Below are 11,402 nucleotides of genomic sequence, written 5' to 3' on the forward strand. Positions count from 1 at the left end.
ACCTCAATGACCTAGCTGACCGCTTTAATCAGAAATGCTCCACCTTAGATAGAGTGGCTCCCCTCAAAAATAGAATTAAAACAAGTTATAACCTTGGACAAATAAAAGCACTCTTAGCTGTAAAGGAGAGTGCATAAAGGTTGAGTGGAGGTGGAAGAAAACGGGTCTTCAGGTTTACAGTGTGGCTATGAAAGAGCATCTACTTCATCGATGACACCTCCTGGGCTCCACATAATCATTAAGATTTATAAATCTAACGCAACAATCCGAACTGTAGAGCAAAGTGAAAAAGACTGAACTGAACACAGAAAGTATAGTGATTGAGGAAAGGTCTGTGTGTGCGCGCCGCTGCCCACTAAAGTCACACAAATGATGGCTTTTATCCTGGAGCTGGAATGTGAGGGAAAAAAGCCCTATTGTCAGATGATGATGACCTGTGTGCACAGTTGGCAGTTAACCTACACAGCTACTATCTAGTTTTCATTATTAAATAGTGGCTTTGTGGCTTTGTTTGTAAGTGAGAAAGCATCTGATGTTCAGCAAACGTTACACTTTCTAATATACAGCAGACAAATAAAGAGCAGGGCAGACAATCGTTATGATATTAATGTACAGGAACATATTTTACTATTCAAAAGCCGAGACCGGGACCATTAAGTGTACTTTAAGTACTTTCAAACGTGGACGTGTATGCACATACCATAGAAACATTATTTTCAGCAATTAGCACACATACCAAGAGCACCTTTCAATACCACGGATGCCATGAACATAGCATTTTCTTTTTCTTGGTACTTTACAAAAGAGTAAGCCTCCTGGAGCTCTTTAGAAAAGACAGACTTTCTCTCTGGCACGATAGCTCACTGTGCTGACAGGTTCTGTCATAGCTTCTGATGCCTGCCAATGACAGATAGGCTAGCAGCCTTGACAACGACACATTGATGGATTGACACACATACAGGCAAATTAATATTGGATTCCGACGTGCGTTGATTATGTTTTTATATTGGGTAAGGTGTAATGAGAGAGACAGAACATGATAAATGTCTAAGTGCTGAAAACCAGTGAAATAATACAATTATTATTGATTATATTATATTATATGATTTTTGAAAACCGGAGCATTTTAGTGTTGTGTATAGTGTTACAGAAACAGTATTAGTCAGGAACTTGGGACACCCAGCTTGAAACCGGGACAATCCCGGACAGTTAGCTGATGAGATGCTGCTTGGCTGCTCAGTTACTACTGTAGGTTATAAGCTACAGTTTGCAGCTAGCTGTGTTTTTGGTTTTGGGAAGGCTAACATAAAGACAACCACACCCTGCAAATGTTTTTTACTGAGTATAGCTAGGTATGTGTACATCAAAAGCTTGACATGTCTGCCATGCCTAGTTACTGTTGCTAAGCTGTGACTGACAATTGCTGTTAAGAACAGAGGTTTAGCATTTGGTGAATTTTTATTTATTTAGATTTAAAGACAAACATGTGCCAAAAGTGCTTTTGCAATAACTTTTACTCTAGTCTTCTTTAAATAAAAATCTTCTTGCAGCTTACATGAAGGTTTTAGACATACATGACTTTTTCAGTGTTTTGCACAGCTATGATAGCAGAGCTGCACACTATTAATACAGTATGTATCCATTTCACACGATTAAAATAAAACTGTGCCTCCACAGTGTAATACAGCACACACTCATGTATGTGTTTTTTTTTTTTTTTTTAAGTGTATTGTGGACACCTTTTACCACACCTGGGATGAATGTTTTTTTTCTGTTTAGAGAAGCCTCATGTTTTGTTTTACTTGGATTAATGCTGAGTTATAATTCAGTTCAGGGGTTATGTGTCCCACCGGATGCAATCAAAGTGAACGGTGCTCTGCATATCTCAAACCAAGTGCTGGAAACAATCTGCGTAAAGTGCTACACTGTTTAGAGACAATATATTCAATCACACCTCGATATTCTCCTCTGAAATGCCAGTAGAAAGGTCAAAATTAAGTTTGAAATTCCACACAGCACACCTGCCACCATATAGCTTTGAGAACAATAGGAACTTGGGTTACTAAAATCCTCTTTTCTGCTGCAGAGTTTGTTCCCACAGCTACACGACCATAAAACCACAGAGTGTAAAGTTCTCAAGATGACCTTCTGTTTGCTGTCTAATGAAATTCATGTAAAGTAGAGAGATATGCAGTTTACTTAAAATGACTTTCTTGCTGGATCTTTCTTATCTCGTAAACAGTCAATCTGACAGCATGAACACACCCGGGAACAAATCAAGCTGCAGTGGCAGATAATCTCCCAGCAAATGATTTTGGGATCAGATTCATTAACAGAGGGTATTATTGCTTTTTCAGATATAACACAAACATCGGAGAACAGGCTTCAACACATTTACCGCCACTTTAATTCAAAAGAAATACAACATGTTAGATAAAAGGCCATTAGAAACCTCTGTTTGTCGTTAATGGTACCAATGTAACAATTACTAATGACATGAAATGTTTGACACGTTTTGTTATTCATGGAAGTGTAGCACCACAGAGGTCCTGCACCAGTCCACATGACCGGTTGGCTTATTGAGTTAGGAGCATGTTATGATATAATTATAGATAAGATTGTTGTATGTAGTTATTCTTTCTGAACAGTTTTAAAGACCAAAAGCGTAGTTTTTATAGTGGTGATACAATTTCATGGATTGCTCTGAACTTGCCATCTGACTTTGAATGGTTTTGAGCTTCTTCTTTTTTGGTGATTTACCATTGCCCAAAATATACTATTAATGATATTCATTGAAAATGATTATCATACTTTCAATAAGTCAACGTCCACATCATCTGGGAATCACAACATACAACTGTAAACATTTAATGTTCACTTCATATTTACACGATTCTGTGCATTTGAAATACTGCATGACATTTCTCTCCAGAGACAACAAGGAAACCTGCACAAAGGAAAAATCAAGTTATAAACAACTTTAGGCTCATATTTTAAGGCCCTTTGTACTATGATCCAGATATCTCTGGTGTGGACATAAGTGCACTGTTTCAGTTTCCACAAAGGCTGAGCTCGAGTCCTCACACAGTTACGTCTGAAATAGTTTAGCCCCACCTCTACTCAACACAGGCTGATTTTGAAAGAAACAGAAATCAAAGAGCCAGAAAAAGCAAAGAAAATATTTCTGATTTCTTGGGTAAGAGAGCTGACACCCAAACTGAAAACAGAAAAACAGACAGTATTATATAATATTTCAGTGTGAATGCACAAAGACTGGAAAGTAGGACCTTCGAAAAACTTATTTTTCAATGTATAATGAGACAAGAAATGTTACTGTGTTAAAATCACTGAAAAAGTGCATGCAAATGCAAACCAACAAAGACCTGTCTTAAGAATCCGACAACAGATAACTTCTTGAATTTCAGTGATATTTCCTGAATAATTCTGTAACTAGACTGTACCAGGTTTGTTAAAATGTAGATTCAGCTGCACTCACAGATTCCTCAACTATCCCAAATATTCTATTTCTCAGTTACTAACCCAAATTGAAAATACTCATAGTACACGAAATTATATTGTCTTAATCTGTTAATTTTAACAAATTGTTTACTGTTTGTTTTTGACAGTTTCAATAATGAAAAAGATATCCTATCACCAAGTGGTATTTGTTTCCTATGACGATATAGTTATACTGTAAGCGGAGGAATGGAAAGATCCTGCACTCTTTGTGGTAAACTGCAATGCATAATGCACGATACACTGAGAAAACATAGCAAAACATGTGAAATGAACTTAGTCAAACCATGAAGTTATGAACAGATGTAGCAGCATTTAAAAAAACTCCATCCAACTTCTTCAACACATTACAATTCTGACACAGCATGCAAACATAAGACAAAGGGGAAACAAAGTAGAAGAAAAAGAAATAAAAGACAAAACAAAACAAAACAAAAAAACACCTGCCATCACAGCAGCAAATGTGAAGAAAGAATGACAATACTGGCTCCGTTTCAACTCTTTGATGCTGCAGGAAAATATGTGTTCTACAATCAGACATTAATTCAAACTTCAGAAGTCCCTATCTGTTGTGGACTAAATAAATTATGTATATACATACAACATATTGTAGAGTGCTAGATGTAAAATAAATAACACAGAGAGTTTGGTTCTACTTCTGAAACACGGAAATTAACATTTTTTTGCAACCTTGGTGTAAATATCACATTTATATATCACATACTGGCATTTGTATGGAGGCTGGAGCGTGCTGTATAGGAAAATAATTTAACTTCTATCTAACATCTATACATTTAAATGAGCAATTATACAATTATCTACTAAATTTGCATTTGAATTACGCAATTAAATCATTATTTATGAATAAAGTTTTTAAATGATCATTAATTACATTAGTAGTTAATGAATACATTCATTCAACTTGAGTTGTTTTATTTACTGATCAGAGTTCTTGTCACATCCATTTGTTTTAGCTAGTTTCTCTTCCTCAAGCTGATATGATGACAATGAAAACTGAAAGAATCCTTTGTAAATACATTTTCTAAAAATCATGATTTGTATTCATCAATTCTTCAATACAATAATTAATCTGAATATTAATTAATTAATTAATGATCACATTAAAATCTTTTAACCCACTGATTCACATTTGCATAAATAATAAATACAGCAAATTACTTACTGAAACTGTCGTCGTTTCAGTGGCACAATCCAACTTCCACTGTCATTATGAGTCAATGTGAGCATACCCAAACGTATAGATTGTTTCACTTTAGCTAAATTAATATACACAGTGTCATAAAAAATAGAACGCTGATTCAATAAATGCCACCATTTTTGTACACTTAATTTAAACAGATGTCTGTCTGTGAATATGTTTGCAATATTAATACCAGCGAGTACATTTTCAGACCTGTTTCCTTGAGCAGCTGCTGGTATGAGTTGTGACAACTGTAGCTATAAACCTTCAGCAGGCTTGTTGAGCTGCAGAGTGCTTTCATTCCTCCCCTTGCCTCTTTATTCACACTACAAAACGTAAAAAAAAAAAAAATCACTTCCATCAAATATTTTCCTGGTTACAAAAAGTGATGCCAATGATGCCAAGGGCAACTTATCAATCACTGTCAAAACTATGTCAGCAAACAAGACGTAGCAACAGAAATTTGATCAGTGAAAGTCAACGCCCAAACCAGTTCAGAGAGGTTCAACTTGATGAGTGTGCAGATTATTTTTTCAGCATGAAATAATGATTTAAATAAGCTCTCCAGAAAAGCTTCCACAAGCTTTTAGGTTGTTTTTTAACAATGCAGCTGCACACTGCACCAGCAGCACACACTGCAGTAAGGCAGACAGTAACTCTGCTGTAGACATGAAGGGGAGAGCCGTCACATACTGTAAGCGTATATTGAGCTCAAGAGCAACAATTAAGGAGTTTATTAATTCATCAGTCATCCCAGGCTGCCCAGTTGAAGCTGTTTATGCTCGCCAACTGTGACAGGAATCTGTCTATTATCAGCATGTTAACCAATTATGGTTCTCAGATGCCCATTAAACTTTATTAAGGTCCATAAACCACAGTTTGACTCGTGCAAGTCTATTATAAATACACAGGTAAAAGTTACATTTATATACTCCTAATTAAGCAAATACATTTTGAAAGAAACGTAATGCCGCCTGAATTATGTATTTTTACCAACAAAATGGGAAACTGTGTTTTAATGAACGAATCTGACAAGTCACAAAATGTTTGCTGGCAACTTATTTTAATTGTTTTCCCTACAATACATGCTTGTACTGTAGCGACTAAAGCATTATTAACGCATTTTAGGGTTATGATTAGGCACTCACAGAATTTGGTTAAGGTCAGGGAAAGATTGAGGTCTTTGTTAAATACTAAAAAAGGTAACTTAAGACACAATTTACTTTTTTTAAATTTACCCAAAACCATAATATTTCCCTAACTTCAAACTTGCAATATCTGATTTTTGGCCACTTGGGGGCAGAAGAAACAAGCTGTAAACACTGACATATTATCACATTTTAAGTTTTTAGGGCTGATTTTATTAGCAAACAGTTCCCTATTTACATATCCAGCAGATAGAAGCAATATCAGCATTTATTTGGAACCCGTCTGATGATATACCTCCAATATTTAGTTTCTGCCGGGTCTCTTTTTAGCTTTGTTTTGTGTTCCACCAACTCCTGAGGGAAATATTTGGCTGTTCAGCTGCTAAATGTTCACCAGCTGCTCGCTAACAATGCCTGTCTGTCATTTGGTAGCTGGGAAAGGATCATGCACTGACTTAATTTTTTTTGCAGAAAACATCAGCCTGCTGCAGCTGCAAACATTGCTATGAGAGTGAGTGAGAATGAACTGAAATGAGCTAAAAAAAAAAAAAAAATCTCTATATTTGAAGGGACCTGCTGAGTCGGCCGATAATTTTCCATGTTCAAAAGTACAAGAAACACCGTTCACATACAAGTTGTCATGTTCATGAACTATAGTATAATTAATATAAAAATATTGATTATAGCCACTTCTGTTGCCTAAAACTAACCATACGCAGGACTTACTGTGGGATGCTAACCCCAGTATTCAGAGTCACAGTTCGGTCCGAAACAATAGCACTTTTGTATTCATTGAAAATAACATAATCAGGCGAGAATTACGCTTTCCTCAAAAAGTTTGAAAAAACATTTCTAGGAAACAGGGTTGACAAGTAAGATAAGCTGACCACTGCTGTAATTCATCAAAAGCAAAATATCAGTATCAGCTGTGAGTGTAAATGATCAGAAATATGATCAACTCTGACCTCTGGTCATGGGCGAATTATGACACAATGGGCCCCTGGGCACAGACATGTATAGGCCCCTATCCCTCCTACATATGGGCAAAACCCGAAGACTGAAAGAGCAGATCAATGATCAGTTGGTCGTTTTATGCCTATTTGTTGTCAATTTGCGTCCCTTTGTGTTTCGTTGTAGACTTTTGCTGTCTCATTTCATCTCTTTCGTGTCTTTGAAGTTGTTTGGAGTCTCTTTGTGGTCGTTTTCCCCCCGTCTTTCAGTGACATTTTGTAGGTGAAGCCCAGGGGACCAGGGGGCCTCTGTGCCCAGTCAGACCTATTCAGTAATCCAACCATGCCTCTGATCATTAAACACACTTTGCAATAAGCATTAATCAAATTCAAATTAATTCATTCCATCGAGCAACTTCCATAAACATTGTGTTAGTAATCAGTGACCTACATTCTTCCCATCTGACCCGCTCTTGGCCTTGAACACCCACTAATATTTAGCAATGTGAAAACTTTGGTGATGACAAGTCACACAAGTAACACAAGCATATACAGTTTACACCCAAAAGGCAGATGTACTTGAATGCAACAGTTGCCATGAAAAAAAAAATCAGTATGCTAAATATATTCCAACGAGTCAAAATTTGAAAAGTACTTTTGGGATGTTTTAGTGTTCCTCTCTGAGGCTGCTTGAGTGACAGGAACATACAGTAGCGATAGGGAACATTTCAAGTCTCTTTCATCTGGACGGGGACTCTCCGCTTCCAGAGAACGTGAACGATTTCCAAAGTCTTATTTCCTCTCTCAGTTCTGATCCATTTCCATCTATATATTTTCAACCATTTGGCAGGATCCAACCGACGCAGCAGCAATGTTTTGATTATACAGTGACGACACATTATGAAGTAGTCAGTAAGCTTACAATCTCCTTTTTTTTTTTTTTTTTACAGAGGGAACACAAGAAAGCCAGAGAATGTTGAGTACTGCCATCCACCAACTAGGTTTCCCTTCTCCAGCTTTAGGTAGACTTTGTCCTCTTTTTCTAGATAGAGCAGAACTCCATTGGTGGCCGCCTCACGAGTTACATCTTTGTCACCCGCAAAGGCAGAGATGACTGGTTTTCCATTCAACATCAAGTTCACCTGGACAACAGAGATAACAATTAGCACCAGAAAAGGAAAATTACTGGCTTTGAAGATATGTTTTATTGTAGTTGGTTTATTATTTGAAACATCTAAACTTGACCTTGATTAAATAGTATTATAATGACAACTTACCGTATATCAGATAAAAAAGGAAGGGGTTTCAGGTTGGGTCTATGTATTACAATGAAGCATTTATTCAAGAACATACAAGTTCCTGTTAGGGGTTCTATGTAAATTATTAGAGAGGGAGGTAGTTGTATATTATTTCTTTGTGCTGATGAGAGGGTAATTGACTGAGTTTTTCATCCCCCCCCCTATATTATATTATATGTTATATTATTATTATTATTATTATTATTATAAGTAGTAGTAGTAGTATTATAAACGTAATGGCACTTTTTAAAACATTGTTACCTTAAATTTTGCCAGCCAAACTACTTATTTTAGATGTTACCATCTTTCCTCTAGCAAATGACATCATATGTATGAATCTTGTATTTGTCTTATTGTTGGCAACATAATTATTGGTTGCTATATTTTGCTGTCTGTTTTCTATTTTATTCATTTTGTGCTATTGTGTATTATTTTCCTTTACTGATGCATTTTGATTTTAGATGTTATTGGGGTTCTTTTTGATGAAATGTCTTTATAAGCCTTTCTGGGGGGTTTTAAATCTAACCAGCACAATCTTTTTTTATTCCTTTAAAGGTCCAGTGTGTAACATTTAAGAGGATTTATTGGCAGAAAGGGAATATAATGTGAATAGGAAGGTTTCCATTTGTGTATATCACCTGAAAATTACACCACTAGATGCCGCTAAATACTGGACATTGAAATGCATTATGGGTTATTTGTGCAAATACCATGACAAGACACTAAATTGAAATTAAATCAGTTCAGAACTACAAGTAAATAAAATCCACCAAATACAATAAGATAAACAGTAAAATAAACAAATCAAACACTTTATAACTGAATTGTGATTCCATTCACGTGTTAAAGTTAAATGTTAAGGTTAAGGTTAGGGCACACCATCTTAAATTGCTTATGCTTTTCCTCCTTCAGTTATTAATAGTCAATCAAGTTGTACAAATAATGTTACTTTGAGGTATTGGGGGAGGGTTTTGCAGGTTTTCTTTCTAAGAGAAGGGTCCAAATAAAATATTAATAATGCTCTTTTTTAAATTGAAGTACAATTTATACAGTAATTTATATACAGTCCCTCAGGAAGACATTTTTTCCCAGCCCAATGATAAAACAAGTTTACAACTGAATCGACTGCACAGTTCTGTGAAATAAGCAAAGATTGTACCTGTATGGTTTGGCTCTGGTACACTTTAATAACGTGGAAGTTAAAACTGTAGATTCCTTTTCTTGGGGACAAAAAAACTGATTCAAATGTGAAGTAGTTTCCTATATTCACAAGAACCTATGAGAGAAGACAAAAACACATTGTAAGAAAGGTGTTTATATAGCCAGCACTTCAGCAAAGGCTTTCATTTCAATGGCTTTAAGATTAAATATATAAATATTAAATGAGCAATGCACACAGGATTCTCTACTGTGGCTATCAGGCTCGCTCCTGCTCGCACACAAAACTGACTGTGACACAGAATGTAATTCAACCTTTCCTTTCAATGTACCTAAAGCCAACATTTAACTTTCCTACTCCACAAGAAACCAAAATGATGCCTGATGACAATTTAATCTCAGCAGCAGCTTTGGACAAATTTCACTTTGGGGCAAAAACAGGATTTTTCTTCCACACTTTATACTGATAAGACTGAAAAGAATCAGCTTTCTTGATGCTGCTACTTTAAGTCACACATGCAAAATAACCCAATGAACACAACATTGATAAATAAAAACATTCCTTTACTTTTGCTCCCTAAAACTGATCTACCCTGAAAATGTCAGTCAGCATAGCACTTAACGCCATCTCATGAGTGTCACTAAAAGGTTCTAAGCACCCTACAGTCATATTAGACATACAGTATTTACATTAGTACACAAAATGAACTTCTGTGGGTCATGATCGCTGGAGGCAGCAGTACCTGCAGAGTCTCAAACGCTTGAATCCCACCTGTTAAAGACAACACTGCAGGCTCAGCCAGGACCTTTGACAAACGTGGCTTTCATAGCAACAGCATGCACATGCACCACACCAATCCGATCAGTTGCAGTGTGTTCTGATGACAGCAAAAGATCATGTTATGTAATTCAAATGAGAGGGCAGAGGATCAACTGAGTGGTATTGGTGGCTACACTGCCCACCTGTATGACTAATCAAATGTTTGTTGTTGTTGTTTTTTTTGTTTGCCTGGTTTGTTTGGGTGTACAGCTGTTTGAAGGTGAGGGTGCGCGCGCGTGTACGAGCGCGCGCGCGCGGGGCGAGCGGTGGGGTAGCTTGAGGCAAACTGATGAATGCAAGCTCTGCAGGATGCCCCTTCTCCAACATAATCCAGTCACTTTCCAAAAACCTGCCTGCGTGTGATATGTGCATTTGTGCAGGATCCACACGCCAACTGCCACTGGCCTCAAACTAAACTCCGGGGTGCAGTTGCTTAACTGCAATGACACTTCAATGTTCTGCACCACAAGTCAAAACTGAGCTGATGGACGAGGGTTTATCACAAGAAAAGAAAGGACTAAAATTGAATAGAAGACAGGTTCTGACAGATAGGAAAAAGGAAAAGGAGGATGAACAGCAAAGTGCTATAATAAGCGAATTAAACCACTTTTTGACATTAGTACTGTTCATAAAAATCGCCTTAACCTGGTCGAAGTAGATTATTCTCGTTTTGTTGCTCATCTCCGACGGTTCATGGTTGTTGCTCCGGACTGCAGAGAATGCCACCTTGGAGTTGGCGGCGCGCACGGAGATGCCGAGCGGAGAGGACGAAGCCTTCCAGTCCGCGGTCGGGTTAGAGTCGCAGACCACGAGGCATTTTCCCTCCAGGACAATAGGCTCCGTGTCATTCTGAGCTCTCGCCACCTCAGAGATCACAGTCCAGCTGAGCATCAGTATGAGGGAGTTCACCATGGCTCTCTCTCTCTGTGACAGCTGTGGCAGCGCCGATTCGAAAAAGAGAGACCGTCTCCTGCACCACACAAGTTTCCGAGTCCCTCCACTGGTCTCCCCCGCCGCAGACGCGTCTGACGCTGTAATATTCTCTTATTGGATCCAGAAATGTTCCATATCCGAGTAAGACATCAAAAAAAAGAAAAAAAGAAAAAGATATCACCGATTGTTGTCTATGCGTCTCATTTTCAGGTAGACTTTATTTAAAGCTCGTGGATGAGGTAAAAGTAGACCATATGGAATGTTTTAGAGAAGACTGCTCCAGTCTGAGAGGCGAATCAGTCGATAAATCGTCCATAGCCCTCACTCCCACTCCGAATAACGCGTCTGACAACAGCTGTTCCCCGCAGTGATGTGCTG

General features: G+C 37.5%; 1 protein-coding gene across 1 annotated transcript; it reads right to left on the minus strand.

Moving 5' to 3' along the window:
- Positions 1 to 2,384: 2,384 nt before the first annotated feature.
- On the minus strand, positions 2,385 to 11,402 carry cbln4 (cerebellin 4 precursor). The gene is made up of 3 exons (XM_051425797.1): positions 10,737 to 11,402; positions 9,273 to 9,389; positions 2,385 to 7,957 (listed from the first exon to the last, which is right to left on the minus strand). The coding sequence occupies exons 1-3, from the start codon at positions 11,001 to 11,003 to the stop codon at positions 7,760 to 7,762; spliced, it is 582 nt and encodes a 193-aa protein (XP_051281757.1). The 5' UTR covers positions 11,004 to 11,402; the 3' UTR covers positions 2,385 to 7,759.

Source organism: Dicentrarchus labrax, unplaced genomic scaffold (genome assembly GCF_905237075.1).
Source record: "Dicentrarchus labrax unplaced genomic scaffold, dlabrax2021, whole genome shotgun sequence".
Taxonomy (NCBI): Eukaryota; Metazoa; Chordata; class Actinopteri; family Moronidae; genus Dicentrarchus; species Dicentrarchus labrax.